General features: G+C 36.0%; 1 protein-coding gene across 3 annotated transcripts in view; it reads right to left on the bottom strand.

Annotated features, from left to right (window-relative positions):
- TBC1D32 (TBC1 domain family member 32) overlaps window positions 1–19,283 on the bottom strand; it is a 209,463-nt gene that overhangs the window by 103,589 nt on the left and 86,591 nt on the right. For all 3 annotated transcript variants that reach the window (XM_032651612.1, XM_032651613.1, XM_032651614.1), the window contains exons 20-23: window positions 18,857–18,944; window positions 16,901–17,019; window positions 13,872–13,988; window positions 7,123–7,211 (exon numbers count right to left, since the gene is read on the bottom strand). In XM_032651612.1, the coding sequence (XP_032507503.1) occupies window positions 7,123–7,211; window positions 13,872–13,988; window positions 16,901–17,019; window positions 18,857–18,944 (413 nt within the window). The remainder of the gene's footprint in view (window positions 1–7,122; window positions 7,212–13,871; window positions 13,989–16,900; window positions 17,020–18,856; window positions 18,945–19,283) is intronic.

Raw genomic sequence — 19,283 nt, 5'->3', positions numbered from 1 at the left:
ATTTGGAGAGGAGAGGAAATTGAATGATAATATATCTCTTGAACTGACAGATAATAACATTTAATCTTTTTCAACACAATACCCCTTCCCTTAGCCGCACTTGTCTCTGATTCACGATTTCCAGAAGGTAAACCTCCAATGTTCTGCTGAAGTTGGGAAGAACAGTAACCTAGGCTGAGTGGGTAGGAATTGAGAGAATGTGAGGGCATATCTAAATCTTATAATTTGAACTAATCCTATTATTGAAAATCTTAGACTTTCACACCTAATCCTCTATTTTCATCTCCATTTTCAGTGGTGTCTCTAATTCCTAGTGTTTCTAGAATACTGTGATAAAAAGTTGCTTCTGGGCATTCCCTGCCAATTTACTTTTAGCTTTGCTGACCTACTAAATCAGTTACAATTTACCCATTTGTTTTGTAGCTCCTGACATTATATTGTGGATACCTCCATTCCACAATCCTTTCTGAAAAAGTTATCTCCATCAAAACATGGGAGTAGGGGCTTCCGTGGTGGCACAGTGGTTGAGAGTCCGCCTGCCAATGCAGGGGTCACGGGTTCGTGCCCCGGTTCAGGAAGCCTGTGCTCCGCAATGGGAGAGGCCACAGCAGTGAGAGGCCCGCGTACCGCAAAAAAAAAAAAAAAAAAAATGGGAGTAAACCAAGAAATAGGAAATTAAATCCCAGGTAAAAGAGAATCCAACTTAGAAGAGAGAAGAAGCAATTCCCAGGATGACGGTGAAGGGAAATCCCAGGAAGGCTGATATATAAGGCTAAAAGATCCTCCAGTACAAACACAGGTGATATAAGAACAAAAGATAAAATATTACCTGATGTCCTTTAGTTTATTATTCACAAATATGAACAGGACATGGTCCCTGCCTTCAAGAATGTAAAAACCTTGAGACTATAAAATATAATTGGACAGAATGGTTATAAGGCCCTTGACATTTATGTTGCAAAACAGCAGTCCCCAACCTTTTTGGCACCAGGGACTGGTTTCGTGGAAGACAATAGGTGTGCCAGAGAGTGAGAGTCCATTTTTCTATGGACTGGGGTGTGGGGGGAATGGTTTCAGGATGATTCAAGCGCATTACATTTACTGTGCACTTTATTTCTATTATTATTACACTGTAATATATAATGAAATAATTATACAACTCACCATAATGCAGAATCAGTGGGAGCCAAGAGCTTGTTTTCACTTGCCACTCACTGATAGGGTTTTGATATGAGTCTGCAAGCAATTGATTTATTATGGTCTCTGTGCAGTCAAACCTCTCTGCTAATGATAATCTGTATTTGCAGCCGCTCCCCAGCACTAGCATCACCGCCTCAGATCGCCTCAGGCATTAGAGTCTCATAAGGAGCACGCAACCTAGATCCCTCACATGCACAGTTCACAGTACAGTTTGAGCTCCCGTAAGAATCTAATGCTGCCGCTGATCTGACAGGAGGCAGAGCTCAGGCGGTAATACGAGCGATGGGGAGCAGCTGTAAATACAGATGAAGTTTGGTTCGCTCACTGCTCATCTCCTGCCGTGCGGTCCGGTTCCTAACAGGCCACAGACCGGTACCAGGGGTTGGGGACGCCTGTTGTAAAACAATGCAATGTATGGGTCAGGCATTATATTCTCTGGAACCAGACCATCTGGGTCCAAATACCAGCTTCATTAATTACTAGGTGTGTCATCTTAAAAGGCTTAACTTCTGTGGCTCATCTGAGTCATTTAAAAAAATGAAGCTAATTAGAGTACCTATTTGATAGGGTGGTTCTAAAATTAAGAGATTTAAATGTGAAACTAATACCAGTACCTGGGACATAATGAGCACTATACAAGTGTTATGCAGCAGCAGACGTATTTTTTTTTTTTTAGGACAGTCTGGAAATACATTAGTAGATACACAGAAAATGAAGTAAATGGGAAAAAGCCACGCAATTGTTAACTTCAGAAAAAATAAAGTAGGAAAAAGGAAATAGTCATAGCATACTACTTGGCCCATAAATGAATAATATTTATATAGACACAATAATGTAAACTTTCAATAGTGATTTAATCAAGATTGTTATGAAACTATAGAGCAGGGAGAGAGGGAGAGCAGAGGAAACCTAAGTCCTAAGACTCGAAATTCTTTAAGACAGGAGATCAGGAACTTCTCTGGTGGTCCAGTGGCTAAGACTCCACATTCCCAAGGCAGGGGGCCCAGGTTTGATTCCTGGTCAGGGAACAAGATCCCACATGTCATAACTAAGAGTTCACATGCCGCAACTAAAGAGCCCGCATGCTGCGACAAAGATCCCACATGCTTCAACAAAGATCCAAGTGTTGCAACTAAGACCCAACGCAGCCAAATAAAAATTTTAAAAGTATTCAAAAAAGAGAACAAATCTAAATTTCAAAAATCAAGACATAGTATATAAGCATGTTATTTTAAAAAAAACAAATAACTCAGATACAGAGAACTGGTGATTGCCAAGGGCGGCGGGGGGCGGGGGGGTGCGCAAAATGGGTGAAGAGTGTATTCCATATTTGAAAGCTGCTAAGACAGTAGATCTTAAAAGTTCTCATCACAAGAAAAAAAAGATTCCTGTAACTATGTATGATGATGATCTTAACTAGACTTTTGTGGTGACCGTTTCACAATACATACAAGTATCAACTCATTATGTTACACATCTGAAATTAATACGTCATGTTAATTATAGCTCAAATTATCGAGGACAAAAACCTCACTGTGCCTTAATTAGTGCCCTTGAAAGACAGGTGTTCAAGAAAATAATTTGCACGCAGCATATAATAAATGTACAACTTTCTTTAAAAAAGTTTCCAGGCAACTGTTTTTAATCAACAGATTTAGCAAATGAATGTTAAACAAATAACCAAAAAGTACTTGGCAATGTGGCGGACATGAAAGTAAAAGAAAATGATACTCCCTTGGGAAGTTTAAGTTTTAGTCAGAGACAGAAATAAAATTAAGAATGTGTGAATGACAAAAAAGGCAAAGGACATTCAGGAAAATTATCAGAGTGTTCTTATAATAAGTCATGGAGAAAGTAATTCATGAAGCAGGCTTTTCCTTGAAGGATGATCCAAATTTGTACAAAGACAGCAAAAGTGAAGACAATATTCAAGACAAACAGGTATAGAGGCAATAATAAACACTGTGCTTGAGGGAGATAAGTCTAACTTACTCAGAGCATTAGTTCAGGCTGAGTAAGGTGGAAAATATTATACACAGGAAAGGTGGAGATATTCTGGAGCTCCTTGAAAGGCCCATAATAGAGTCTGGAATTGCCAGTTATTTAAAATGGGAAGATGGAGAGCTTTATAAAGATGCTATTCTCGGGCTTCCCTGGTGGCACAGTGGTTGAGAGTCCACCTGCAGATGCAGGGGACACAGGTTCGTGCCCCGGTCCGGGAAGATCCCACATGCCGCGGAGCGGCTAGGCCCGTGAGCCACAACTACTGAGCCTGTGCGTCCGGAGCCTGTGCTCTGCAACAGGAGAGGCCACAACAGTGAGAGGTCCGCGTACCGCAAAAAAAAGATGCTATTCTCTTCTGCATTAATTACCTCACATTTTTCATTATCTTAAAATCCAATTCCTCACTAGGTAGCCAAGTTAAAGAGAATGAGAACCACATCACATTTACACATTATTACATCTCCCACATGTAGCACAGAGCATACTGTCTAAAAGTGAATTATAATGCTCAAACCACTTGAAGTGTTTTATATAATCTTTGTTCTTAAGCTCTAGGAAATGCTGGGGAAATAATTACCTCTGGAGTGAAAAAACAGCTATTTGAAATTCAGCAATTCCTTCTGTTTCACTAGGGTTTCTTTTCCTTTTCTATAAAATTCATTTAGAATTTAAAATAGAAACCATATTATGATTCCATTTTTATAAAATATTTCCATATAGCTATTCTTCTGTCTGTATATGCATATAAGACATCTAGAATGATTTTCCTCAGTGTTAATAATATCACTTTCAGAGTTAGGAGGAATTTCATTTAATTTATTATATTTAATTTCCTGCATTGGTTAATTTTTTTATAATAAAGACAAATTATTGTTTGAAACACAAAGAAAGAAAGTTAAGATGACTCAATATTGAACAACTAAATAGATAGTTGGGCCACTTAATAAGATGGAAATGAAAGATTTGTTTTGTTTTTGTGGGAGAAGACCCAACAGTTCAATTTTAGACAAGTTTGTGATATCTGAGAAATGTATGAATTGAGATATCAGGATGCAGTCATATATATGAGTCTGGTAGCTCAGAATGATAGTTTAGATCGGGGATATAAATTGGGGCATCCGTTGGCATACAGATGATACTTAAAGGCAAAGGAATAAGTGGATGAACTAGGGGCAGCGTGTAAAGAAAAAAAGTGGACCCAGGACCAAGTCCTGAGTATTCGAACATTCAGAGGTTGCTTAGAGAATGAAAAGGAGAAACTGCAGCCATAGGAGTATGTAGTATCACAGAAGCTAAAAGAACTTTCACATAGAAATGGCCCATTATGTCAAATGTTACTTACAGTAAGATGAGAATCAAGAGAAGAATCCACTAGATTCATCAGCATAAAAGTTATAAGTGACCTTGAGATGAGTAGGATGTGCAGTTCTGACAGAACTGTAAAGTCAGTGTCAAATCTAAGGGGGCTGAGGAGGAAGCAGAGGTGAGCAAGTAGGGACAGTTTGTATAGATACATTTTGCTGCAAGAGGCAGAGAAATAGGACAGTGACTGCAGAGAGATGTGATGTCAAGGAGTTTCTCCGTGCGTGTGTTTTGTTTCATTTCATTGTAAAATGGGACATGTGAAGGCATGTCTGCACACTGATACCAGTAGTAGAAAAGGACAGGTTGGAAGTGGAAACAAAGAGGATAGGAGGGCTAATCAAAGGAGCAAGCTTCTTGTATATTAGTCATTTACAATATAAGATTTGTAAGAAGATCTTGGCAAATAAAAATTCAGAAACTTAAATAGAATGTGATGCTGTTGAATGTGAAAATCCACATTTCCTTAAGCCCCAAATTAGCCTCATCTAAGAGCTGCGTTAAACCTAAAGAAATTGTATCAAACTTACCATCATGCTAGTCTAGATTTCTGAAGCAAGGGGAAAAAAAATAAAGTGAATGGAACAAAGCAATGCTAAATGTAGGAATCAAACACATTAATGAGATGACTTACTGGGAGGGAACGGTACAATTAAAAACAAAAAACTGTGGGAGTGAAAGAAAATGATACAGGCAAAAATCTGAAATACATAGAAACATGAGATTTATATAATACTAAGCTATGATTTAAATTATCACCACTGGACCTCAGTTACCAATGCTAGACTGAAACAGTAGACAAATGAAAGTAAACTTTCATAGACAAATGAAAGTAAACTTTCATAGAAAAGTGAAAGTTTCATTTAAAAAATGAAAGTTAACTTGAGATGCATAACTTAAAAATACAACTGAGTATTATAAGAATGGACTTCAAAATACCATGAAATTTCTTGTCAAAGAAAAATTTGTTAAAAGACACATAAAATTAAAATACAAACTTTTCCTCAAAAAGTGGTTTTGCCATTTTCTTTGTCTGAATGCTGATATTGTAAACAGCACATTTCTTGGCAGATGTGGAAGACTACTGAGATACTGAAAAAATGAAGTCAATTTATTTCCTAAGTAAAACTCAAAAACCGTATACTGCAAGTAGACAGATATAAAGAAACGAAGTACTGCTACTTTATATCTATTACTAACATTTTTATAGTGCTTGCTATGTGCCAAGCACTGCTATAAGCCCTTCTAATTTTTCATATTTAAGTCTCATGGTAACTCTGTGAGGAAAAGTATATAGTTATCCTCCATTTTACAGATGGGTAACTGAGATCTCACTTCACAAAACTAGTAAACAGTAGGTAGACTGACTCCAGAGTCCACGTTGCTGACCACTATATTGCACGGCTATTATAGGTATCTACAATGGGATGGCAAATTTTCTAGTTTCCATTTAGACTTTATGAGAAAGCATACACTATGCAAATTAATATATTTTATTCCCAGGAGCATTTTACTTCTTGGATTGCTTTTTACATGACTTAAAATCCTACTGCTAAATATTTTGCCAGAAGAACACCAGAAGAAAATATTACTCTATAAAAGAAAGAAAACATACAGAAAAAAAAATTTACTCAACATATTAATAACAAGAGACCAAAATCTATGTTCTATAATTAGAAAACTCAGAAACATACTTGCTATGCAAAAGGAGATTCTACTGATAGGTTTTCCCCAGAATTCCTCATCACTTCTTGCTATATGATTATCTGATGCTATTCACAGAAAGTTAAAATTTAATGTGAAAGTACGTTTTGAGATAAAGAGCATACCACCACAAAGAACTATAATAGCTGCAGCTTTTTTTCCTACCTTCTTTGAACTATAAATCCAAAAATGAAACTCAGCTATTAATGAATGTAAAAAAAAAAGGCTTAAGACTTATAATATACACTACCATTAGAGAAATCTAATTTTAGAAAAGTAATTGCTTTATTTCTTAGGTAGAACATTCTCACTGACTCCCTCCCCCTCATACTTTTAAAAGTTACTTTGCTAGTAGAAAGGAAATCATGAACCTATGAAAGTGAAAATTTTCTTTAATTCAGCTGCTTTTAAATGTTAAGGAATATAAATTCAACCAGAAAATATTTAAACCTTGGGTTAAAGAGTATGATTAACATTGAGGAGCAACATTTGGGCAAGATAAATCATCCATTTCTAGGCCTCTTTCAAGACTACATTATGGCAGGAGTCCAATCCAACACCAATCCAGGGAAGCCCCAGTTGACTCCTGAGTAAACTGAATAGTCCACAGGATGCCTCTAATGAATCGAGCAAAAGTGAAATACACTGTGATAATACAGAACCTAAATGTGGCAAAGGCCATAATGTAAAAATCTAGTGACTATAATTTACTTTGTAATATTACAGAAAGACAAATTACATTTAAACATGCTTTAAAAATTAGCTTATTTTAAATACTTTTTTAAAGTATATAGAACATATCCTTAACTGTTTTTGCAATAAGAAAACATCAAGTGAAATTCAGCATCTTACCTTAGACCAAAGATGTGTGATTGTTCATAGTTGAATAAAGAACGAATCTTGGCTTCAGAATTCAAAATTATAAGTCTGTCAATAATATCCTGTAAAAGAGACTTAGACTGTTCTTGGCTGAAACCATTTAAAGAAAATCAAATCAACAATTATTTATTTAGATTTGTGGTTCTCAAACTCGGCTTTCCATTTGAATGTAGGGAGCTGTTTAAAAAAAAACTTTTTAAAATTAAGCCTAAATCTCACCCCTAGAGATTCTAAATTAATTGGTCTGGGTGTGGTATGAGCATCAAGACGTGTAAACATTCCTGAAATGAATCAAATGTTTACCCAAAGCTGTTTATTGCAGCCAGTTAAATACTGTTTAAACTGCTAAAAATGTAAACTACCTTGAAAAACAAATATGAACTCTAAAAATGTGAAGCATGAACAGTGGATTTAAATAGTTTTATCTAGGAATTATTTGAGATTTTGTTAATAGACATTCTCTGCTCATGTAAAGCAGTGGTTTCCAACCCTGAGCAAACACTGCAATCACCTAGAGAACTTAAAAAGTAAATATAGGGCCTCCCTGGCAGCGCAGTAGTTAAGAATCTGCCTGCCAATGCAGGGGACACGGGTTCGAGCCCTGGTCCGGGAAGATCCCACATGTCACGAAGCAACAAAGCCCGTGCACCACAACTACCGAGCCTGTGCTCTAGAGCCCGTGAGCCACAACTACTGAGCCCGTGTGCCACAACTACTGAGCCTGCTCCCTAGAGCCCGCGAGCCACATCTGAGCCTGCATGCAACAACTACTGAAGCCCACGCGCCTAGAGCCCATGCTCCACAACAAGAGAAGCCACCACAATGAGAAGCCCGGGCACCGCAACGAAGAGTAGCCCCCGCTCGCTGCAACTAGAGAAAGCCCATGCACAGCAAAGACCCAACACAGCCAAAAAAAAAGTAAGTGTAATAGCTGCCCAAGCTCTATCCCAAAGCAATTAAGTCACTATCCCTGGGGTATGATTCTGGCATTAACATCCTTGTAAAAGCTTCCCACAGTTGTTGCAATGGGTAACCATGCTTAAAAATCACTGATGCAAGTACAGAGAGAACCTGATGCCTAGGTGCCATCAATTGTTCCAAGCACTGACAATTTAAGCCTATCACAAAATTTTGAGCATTCTCTAAAAGCCTTTCTTTCTATAAGACCTGGCTTTTGTGCATATCTTTGGGTTCAGGCCTAAGAAATTTATTCATAGCAAATACTTGTCTCTCTCATTGATCATTTTCCTGATCAAGAAACTTGTTACTTTCCACGAGTTTAAATTCAAGATATTTCTGTAACCAACAGGGCAAAAGAAGAATGGTTATGCTAGGGAATAAAGTCACATAATATTTCCTGAGGTCTATGTAGATGATAGTACAAACATATCAAATATGTAAGAGGCCAGGAAATAAGACTGTAAGGAGGAGGAAATAATGGATCTAAAAATCACATCTGAAAAATACTAAATAAGACACAGTAAAAACTGGATTTTGTATGAACTTACCAACTGAAAGTTTACATGGAACACTTAGGGAATGCATTTACCATTCTACAAACATCTTGTAAAATGTGTAAATAATATTAGCACAAAGAGTTTACAATCAGCAAATATTAAATAAACTGCCTAACAATGAAGAATGAAAAGATTGCTATCTTAAACAATCTGCCCTTGTTGGCTGCTACTTAGCTGGACACTCATTTCAAAACAGTACATGACACCTTGTGACTCCAAAGTTCTAGTTCTGAATCTAAGTACTAGATACTGTAAGAATACAAGGTAGAGAATGTATTACCAACAAGCTAATAGCAGCTATCTATCAATGATAATGCATTTTCAGAGAACAAATGTTACAGTAAATAAATTCTTCTTCAAAGAGGATTACACTGATGGATCACCACTTAGGGAAGTAAACACCCGGGAAGCCCACCTTATGGAGAAATTCAGTTTGTAAGCACCACAATGTGTGTCAATAAGGCAATCAGTTTCCTAAATTAAGCAACAGCTTCTGAGAAATAAGTTAGTGCAAGTAAGGCTTGGGACTCAAAAAGGAGTCTGGAACCTGTGCTTTTTTAAAAGCATATTGTCTAGCTTGGGAATATGTTCAGTAATCTAGTAAGCCAGAATGAAACCACGACTGGAAAAACAAAGAGGAATATGCCTATTCCGTTTACAATTGTCCCAATGGCTGGGTTTGTGCTATCTGATCCCTTTTACTTAAGAAAGGGCCAAGTGAAGAGTGAGGAATATGTCAACCATAATGCCAATACTCCTATACCTGCACTATTAGGAGTGGTTTGTGATTGGTTAGTCCATAAACATCCATGAACAAAACTCAGTCTATTAAGGTCCTCCCTTGGGATTTTTCAAAGTGGGGAGTGTCTTAGTCCATTCTGGATGCTGTGATAGAATAGCATAGACTGAGTGGTTTATATATAACAGAAAGTTTATTCCTCACAGTTCTGGAGGCTGGTTAGTCCAACATCAAGTTGCCAGAGATTTTGTGTCTGGTGACGACCTACTTTCTAGTTCACAGTCAGTCATCTTTTTGCTGTGTCCTCAGATGGCAGAAGGGGTGAGAGGTTTCTCTAGGGTTTTTAATAAGGCACTAGTCACCCCATAAAGACCTTACCTCCAAATATTATCACACTGGGAATGAGGTTTCAGCATATGAATCTGCGGGGTATACAAACATTCAGTCTATAGACAGGAGGTAGAGGAAAATGCCACTCTGCTGGTGTAGTGAGTTGAACGGTGACTCCCTCTAAAAAAAAAGATATGTCCATGTTCTAAATCCCCAGAACCTATGATTGTTACCCTATTTGGAAAAAGGGTCTTTGCAGAGGTAATGAAATTAAGGATCTTGAGAATAAGATCATCCTGTATTAGGCAAGTGGGCCCTAAATCTATTGACAAGTGTTCTTATAAGAGAAAGACAAAGGGAGATTTAAGAAAGAAAAGGAGACGGCCATGTGAAGATGGAGGCAGAAATTGGAGGGATGCAGTAACAAGCTATGAAATGTCTGAAACCACCAGAAATGAGAAGAGGCAAGGAAGGATTCTCCCCTGGACACTTTGGAGGGAATGTGGTCCTGTTGACACCTTGATTTCAGACTTCTGGCCTCCAGAACTGAGAGAGGATAAATTTGTTGTTTTAAGCCACCTACTTTGTGGTAATTTGTTATGGTGGCCCTAGGAAACTAATACAAGGGGAGATGGTGAACGTGTCAGTATGGAATGACAGGTAGTCCCTCCCATGTGTTCTTCTATAGAGGACACCATCTGCAAAAGAACATATTAATAATAATTACAGCAAACAATTATATAGCACTTATCTGCCAGTCAGTGATTTAAACTTTTATATTTAATTGAGTTCAATTCACTTAATTCTTACAACAACTCTGAGACAGTAGCAGTATTGCCCTCTTTTTAACAGAGGAGAAAATGGGTCAAACTTGTCCAAGGTCACACAGCTTGTAAGAGGCAGAACCAGGAATCTAATCCAGGCAGTCTGGCTTCAGAATACAAACTCTTAACCACTATACTATGTATATGCCTTTCAATAAAGTCAAAATGGAGAGCAATAAAAAGAAAGGGAGTGGGGAAAGCAAGAGAGACAGATGTCGACCTGACTGAATTCAAAGTTCTATTTCCACTTGTCCCTGATTTTATTGCAAGATGGTAAGTCAATTCCTTTTTTGCCTAAACTAATTCAAATTGAGTTTCTCCAATAACTAAAGGGGTCCAACCTAATATACAATGTATATAAATAGAAAAGAAATAGAAAAGCAATTGAAAAATATATCTGTCAGAGGAAAAGAATATTTTGTGTCATTCATCTTTAATATACACAAGTACAAGTTGGAAGTTGTTCCAGGGCTTAGAATTTTGGTAGATATTCAATAGGAAACCATGAAGAGTGAAGGCCAAATATTCTTAAAGTATAAAGAATTTCTTAAAATTGAGAAACATAACACAAATAGAAAAAAAGCAAAAATAAGTTGAAAGACCACTAGGAGAAGAAGAAACGTCAATGGACATTAAACACATGAAAAGATATTCTGCTCATAATGAGAAAAATATAAATCAACACTTCTTTCCTGTCAGACAAATATCTAAACCACCAACCACATTATCTTCTATGAGCCTGTCAGGAAACAAGCACTGTAATATCTTATTGATGGGAATGCAGAAGAATTACTCCCTGTGGTTGGAAACCTAGCAATACATACCAAAATTACATATGAATTTACCTTTCAATGCAGGGATCCCACTTATAGAAATCCAGCCCAAAAATCAGTAGTAGGCAGAATTCTAAGATGGCCCCAAGATTCTCAGCCCTTAAACACTAATGTATCAATAGGTAGTGCTATGAAGAGATTTTGCAGATGTAATTAAAGCCCTTAATTAGTTGATTTTAAGAGGAGATTATCAGGGTGGCTCTGATCTCATCACATGAGACACTTAAAAGCAGAGTTTTCTCTGACTGGTCACAGAAGAGGAAGTCAGAGAGATTCAAAGCATGAGTGAAGTTCTTCAATGCTGACATGGAGGGAACAATCCGACAAAGCCCTGAAAGCAGCCCCTGGCTAACAGCCAGCAGATCAGGCACTTCAATCCCACAACTATAAGAAACTGACTTCTGCCAATAACAAGAACGAATTTGTTATCGTGGATTTTTCCCCAGAGCCTCCAGACAAGCACTCAGCCTGGCCAACATTTTGATTTCAGTCTTTTTAATACTCTGAGCAGAAAACCCAGGTGCACAGTACTTGACTTCTGACCTATAATAAGTGGGTGTTTTAATTTGCTAAGTTGGTAGCAATTTGTTATGCAGCAATACAAAAAAAAAAAAATTACAGACATACTGGTAAACACAAGATAAGCCAAGGCTATTAATTTTGGCATAATTGATAATAGTAAAAGACTGAAAGAAACCAAGGGTTCACCAATAGACAACTGGATAAATAAACTCTAGTACATCCACACAAGAGCACTATGTAACTGTAAAAAGGCATGAGTAAGAGCTCTACGTACCACTAAGGAGTAATCTCAAAGATAGAGGAGCAGGACTTCCTGGTGGTCCAGTGGTTGAGAATCCATCTTCCAATGCAAGGGATGAGGGTTCGATCCCTGGTCCTGGAAGGCCCCACATGCCACGAAGCAACTAAGCCCGTGCGCCACAACTACTGAGCCTGTGCTCTAGAGCTCACAGTCCACAACTCCTGAGCCCGAGCACCACAACTACTGAAGCCCACGTGCCTAAAGCCCATGCTCCACAACAAGAGAAGCCACCGCAATGAGAAGCCCATGCATTGCAATGAAGAGTAGTCCCTGCTCACCGCAACTAGAGAAAGCCCGCATGCAGCAACAAAGACCCAATGCAGCCAAAAATAAATAAATAAATTTATTTAAAAAAACTAAAAGATCAATCCTAACATAAGTGGAAAGATATTTCTGACTATGCACTGTAGAACATCCATGAAAACTTGAGAACAAACATCCAAGTGATTGTGCTAGATTAAATAATTCATTTGTACTTGTGTTCCATAACAGATTTCAATAAAGGTAATAATATTAGAAATACTTTTAAAAACCATTCACTGGATATCTACTATGTTCTATATGTAAATATGACTAAGATATCCTACTTGCTCTCAGGCCCTCACAGTATAGTAGGGAAGACAGGCGCATAAATGGCTAATTATAAAACTACTTAAGAAGTGCCAAGATACAGAAATTGAGACACAGATGTAGAGAACAAACGTATGGACACCAAGGGGGGAAAGCTGCGGGGGGGTGGGGGTGGGGGTGGGATGAATTGGGAGATTGGGATTGACGCGTATACACTGATGTGTATAAATTGATGACTAATAGGAACCTGCTGTATAAAAAAATAAATTTAAAAATTAAACAAGCAAAAAAAGAGAAGTGCCAAGATACAAGGATAAGATAAAATTGGAACACTTCAAGAATATAAAAGTTTAATGATAAAAATACCTATCTTTATATTTCATTCACATAAATCATAAAAAATTTCCCAAAGTAGAGAAAGTTTAAAAAAATAAAATGTTTAGGGTCAAAAGAATTAGAAGAATTCAAAATGTCAAAACCGTAAAAAAAAAAAAGACAACACACAGGACAAAGTGACCAGAAATAAAAGTAATGATTAACAACAGAATTTCAGAACAAAATAATTCTTTACTAATGCATATATACACATATTTATGTGTGTTCAATTCATAAACTTACCCAAAGATGAGGAACTAAATGTCTCTGAATGATTAAAACAAATTACCCATCTTAGAGTATGAATATAAAATAAGTCTCAAATTAAATAAATATGTATATACTGCCCTCATGGGGCAGTAATATGTAGTTCATTTAAAATATAGGCAGAAAATGCATTGGACTCCTTAGATACAATTTATTAACGTAAGTCACCTAAAAATAATTCATACACGTACTTCTATATATGCCAAATCTCTTTCCTAGTTGCGAAGCCTTAACCTTGTTATTTCAATAGGTGCCACCACTGTTAGACAGCTAGATCAAAGATTCCATTTACAGATAATTCAGAAGCTAACATTCTATAGGTTAATAAATCAAACAGTCTTTAAATGTGATTTAGTATACCTTTTTTTCTGTTAAATTGCATTTTTACTACAGATCTTAAAAAGCGGCACTATAAGAGTGAAAGATTAAAAGAAAATGACTTACAATAACCCTCGTTGGGACTTCACGAAGAGAATATTCTTCTTTATCAGGAAGACCCTGATTGCCTACAAGCTCATAAACAGCAGGATAAGATAACAGGTTCACCAGTGCTAGAAAAGACTGGGGTTGGGGGAGGTGGGAGGGGGAGAAACAACCAATCGTTCAAATGGTTCATTTTTTTTAATCACATCCAAGGAAGACTCATTAATGCGAAGGGCAATTTTTAAAATAAGTCTAATCAATCCATATAACTGAAATATATGCATCTATGATAAGTACAAAATAGTTAACGTCAACAATAATCTATGTCCTAACAATACATAACTGTAACAAAACATAAATGAGAACTGGAAAATGCTTTAAAATATCACATATCTCTTGAAAGTTAGGTTCTGACAAAAAATGAAATGAGCAATCATTCTCATTCTTTGCACTGTTATATCTGATGCATAAGAAAATACTTTGGGGCTCTGGAGCAAGATAATAATAAATTCTATATATTATAGCACTCAGGTCACAAGGCTATCTTTATCCTTTAACTACATTCACTGGAAATTCAAGTAATCTAAATATAGTTATTAGAAAAAGCCATGGCTTTTCCTATCCAAACCCGCTCATTTTCTGGTGCAATCTTACCAAGTTAATCTCTCCATGAAATTTTTAAGCTCCTGCTCTTGTCTTATCGACAAGAATCTGAATATTTTTCTCCAGCACAGTTCATTCTTTGGATCCCCTATGCAGAAGCACGCAGTGGTTGCCCATTACTAAACATCAGGTCTAAACTCCTTAGCATGACTTTCAAGGCACTTTACTAATTGACACCTTTCTTCTCTTCAGTGTCAAATCTTCTGCCCACCCCCTCCTTCAAATAATCACGACAATTTTCTGTTAGATTTGAGTCTAAGTGTTCAAGGCTTTCTTAGTTTTGGTTGGTTGGTTTTTGTTTCAGCTTTGTTTTTCACTTCCAGTTTGAGGTAATTGATATATAACACTACATAAGTTTAAGGTGTACAGCATAATGATTTGACTTACATAATCAGGAAATGATTACCATAAGTTTAGTGAACATCCATCATCTCATATAGATACAGCATTAAATAGAAAAAATAAATTTCCTTGTGATGAGAATTCTTAGGATTTACTCAACAATTTTCATATAACATAAAGCAGTGGTAATTATATTAATCACATTGTACATTACATCCCTACTACCTACTTATAACTGAAACTTTGTACATTTTGACCTTTACCACCATAAAGATATTATACTATTATTGACTATATTCACCACTATACATTTCATCACGTTGACTCATGTATTTTGTACTGAAAGTTTGTATCTCTTAATTTCCATCACCTATTTCACTCATTCCCCCACCACACTTCCCTCTGGCAACCACCTGTCTATTGTGAATCTATGACTGTTATGTTTGTTCATTTGCTTCATTTTTTAGATTCCTCATATAAGTGAAATCATATGTTAACTTTTTCATCTTCTACAAATTAGTAAATGATGTTTCTTCTTCACATATTCACATTCATAGACAGTGCAGCCTTGTTGCTGTAGTTGTTCATATTTGACCAAATACTATTCAAATTAATTTTAACGTCAAAAATATTTTTTGAATAAAGCAACGTATAGGAAAAGCCTTAAACATAAAGATAAGTTTTGTGGTTAGAAAAATCTCATTTTACAATAAATTCCAGAACTTACCACACACACAAAAAAAGTGAAATCATATGGTATTTGTCTTTCTCCATCTGACTTATTTCACTTACCATAATACTCTCTAGGTCCATCCATGTTGTCATAAATGGCAAGATTTCATTCTATTCTATGGCTGAGTAATATTTCATTCTATGCCTATACCACATCTTCTTTATCCATTCATACGTCAGTGAATTGAGAATTTCATAAATGTTGAAATTTGTCGAACGTTTTTTCTGTATCTATTGAGATGATCATATGATTTTTATTCTTCAATTGTTAATGTGGTATATTACAACAACTGATTTGCAGATACTGAACCATCCCTGCCTCCCTGGGATAAATCCACTTGATCATGGTGTATGATCCTTTTAATATATGGTTGAATTTGATTTGCTAGTATTTTATTAAGGATTTCTGCAACTACATTCAGTGATATTGGCCTGTATTTTTTATTTTTTTTTCACAGTCTTTTGTTGTGGAATCAGGGTGATGCCGGCCACACAGACTGAATTCTGATGCATTCCTTCCTCTCAAACTTGTAATAGTTTGAGAAAGAAAAGCATTAACTCTTTAAATGTTTGGTATAATTCACCTGTGAAGCCATCTGATCCTGGACTTTTGTTGGGAGTTTTTAAAAATTACGGATTCAATTTCATTACTGGTCATCTGTCTGCTCATATTTTGTATTTCTTCCTGATTCAGTCTTGGGAGATGGATAAATTTCTAGAAATATACAATTTCTTCTAGGTTGTCCACTTTATTGGCATATAATTGTTCATAGTAATATCATGATTTCTGTGGTACTGACTGTAACTTCTTTTTCATTTCCAATTTATTTGGCTCCTCTCTTTTCTTGAGAAGTCTGGCTAAAGGTTTATCAATTTTATTTATCTTTTCAAAAAACCAGCTCTTAGTTTCACTGACCTTTTCTATTGGTTTCTTAGTCTCTATTTCTGCTTTGATTTTTATTATTTCTTTCCTTCTATTAAATTTGGGTTTGTTTGTTCTTTTACTACTTCCTTTGAGTCGGCATTTGTTGTTTTGATTTTTTAATATGTCTGGTGTGTACTGTTTATTAATTGAGTAAAATTATAGTAGGAATATCCTAAAAGAAAAACGTCCTTGCAAGACAATTCACAGGGAACACTGGTATTTGTCTTTTACTAAGTTTATTTTAAAAATAAAAATTTAGAAATAAAAGAAAGGAGGGAAAAAATTAGGAAAGGCTGCTGGTTGTAACTGAGTATAGATTAAGGTCTGGATGAAGTAATTTGAGAGAGATATTTCAAATCTATACATTGTTAGTTAAATCATTTCTTACCTTTTGACAGCTTCGGTCAATAGGGTCCACTGGAGTAGATTTGGGATGGGTTACCCTAACATCATCTCTTCCACATTCCAGATTGGCCCATAATTCAGTTAAAAGTGCATTAATAAACCCTAAGAAGAATTTTACATCATATTTATAATATACTACTTCTTTGGATTATGGAGGAAAGACATAATTATCCTTCTAACAAGACTGGTCCACACTGACAGAAGACATACTTGTATCCTTGGTGCTTCATTATCATATAACTATGGAATGCCTAAACTCTCAAAGACTATTTCCCTAGAGGACTGAATTTTGAGCCCCAGTTTTTATCCTTTAGCCAATGACCTCTCCGAGCATGTTTTCCTGAAAAAAATAAGGTTTACATGTTACTCAGCAAATAAGCTAATAGTGAAATGCAGCCTGAAAGCTGGAGTGTATGTGTGTAAAGAAGGAGGTATCCTGGAGGCACAGTAAACAACCAGTGTGTGTTCCCTTTCTTTAGTGTAACAATTTTTTTGCATTTCCATATGCTTAGAACATTTCTCCACTTCATACAACTTCTGGCTCTATACAGTCTTTAAATTCTCCTGAGTCAGATACTATAAATCTAAATGAAAGTGATTATTAAGCCCAATTATCAAATTCCTTTATGAGGAATCAAAGCATATGGAAAGGTGCAAGACAGAACACCTAATCATAAATCAGTAAGTTCATAATAACACATTAGAGCAGAAAGGGTCCTCTGGTACAATGGAAAACATATAGGCTCTGAAATTGAAAATAGCAGTGTTCAAGTTACAAATCTGCCAGCTTGTTAGTTACATGTCCTTGAATCTTTTGACTTCTAAGAGCATCAGTTCCCGATTTGAAAGCTGAGAAAAGTGTTGCATTTGAGGGTTGCCATAAAGTATAAATGGGATGATATACACAGAGGTCCTAATATAGTACCAAGACATCAGAGGAACTCGAGCAGTGTTAGTCTTCCTTCCTTTGTCCTATGAAAAACTGCATTTAATCCTCTCAAGAAAAGTTGGCTATACGAGGTTTAGAAGCTTAATGACTTGAGCAACAAGAAAATCTGGGATTGAATCTAGTCTTCAAATGCTTCCATTAATGTGTCCCTCAATACTATAAATTGGATTTTATTTTAAATAAAAGAGTAAGTGGCTCAGCTTAGGGCAGCTTCTGCAAGAAACGTGTTTCATAAGTATTCCAAATTAGTCCAGCCAAGAAATATTATGATACACTATAGAAAAATATTTACATTTGAGGAGAGAATCAATAGTGACCACTGATGTTATGATTCTTCACTTCTAAGACTTAAATATAATCACAGCATCTCTATTAGAGATTACATCTTGTCTCTGGTTCAGGGTTCAGATAACCTTAATATACAATATATTAAATCTCCCAATGTTAGAATGTCTTAAAAATCCAATCTGTAGTAGATAATATTCAATACATGCCAACTACAAACTCCAAAAATAGTGGTGAAAATTAAGTGGGTGAGAGAGAATCTTTCAAGAAAGGAAGAGAAAAAGGAATAAGAAAATGGCATGTATGTGTGATTATTATGACTGGAAATCTTGATTTATATATAATTTACTGAAACTGAGCATTAAATCCTATCAGATGCAATTATACCAAGAGAGGATGACAAACTTTTGATTTATAAGATGAAGGCTTCTTAAAGCCATCAAATATAACTCAGTTTAGATCATTATGCACCATTGTTCTGAGGAAAGAAAAAAATTATATATTTTTTTACAGAGAAAAAAAAAATTCCTAGTGGGATTGCACAGAAGAGAAAAGGTAAAAAGGAAATCCCAATAACATTCTTTTTACCTAAGGCCTAAGTTGGGAAAAAGAACTTTTGAGTGAAATACCTGATACTTGATCATGGCAGTTAAATTTTGCATAGACTCACTCATTTTATTTAAATTATAATTCTAAAGAACTTACCTGAACTTTGTAGTGCTACTGCACCTGCTGCTGTTGATGCCACGTGCGTAACCAGAACTCCATAGCCAAACTTTTTATGCCTGCTGACCTAACATAAATAAGGAATAATGAGAAGCAGGAAAACACAGCATGCTAATATTTTACTTACATGTTACATGTAGCATTACTGATTTCTTTATTAAAATGCTGGACAGTCTTTCAAGAAAAGATAACAAGAGCAGAAAAAACTCAAACTATAACAATCAGTGAGTTAATACTAATGTAATATTTTTGATAATCTTGTTTCAGAGATCTAGGTTCTGGAACCAGCCCTAAAACTATGTTGCTTCATGACCCTAAACAAGTCACTATGTCTCTAAGTCTCTTTATATATAAAATAAGGGACTTTGGACCAGATGAAGAGAAACTCCTTCCAATTCTAATTTCT

The sequence above is a fragment of the Phocoena sinus genome, chromosome 12 (assembly GCF_008692025.1).
Source record: "Phocoena sinus isolate mPhoSin1 chromosome 12, mPhoSin1.pri, whole genome shotgun sequence".
NCBI lineage: Eukaryota > Metazoa > Chordata > Mammalia > Artiodactyla > Phocoenidae > Phocoena > Phocoena sinus.
Note: the sequence above shows the minus strand (reverse complement) of the source record. Positions and strands in the feature narration are given on the sequence as shown.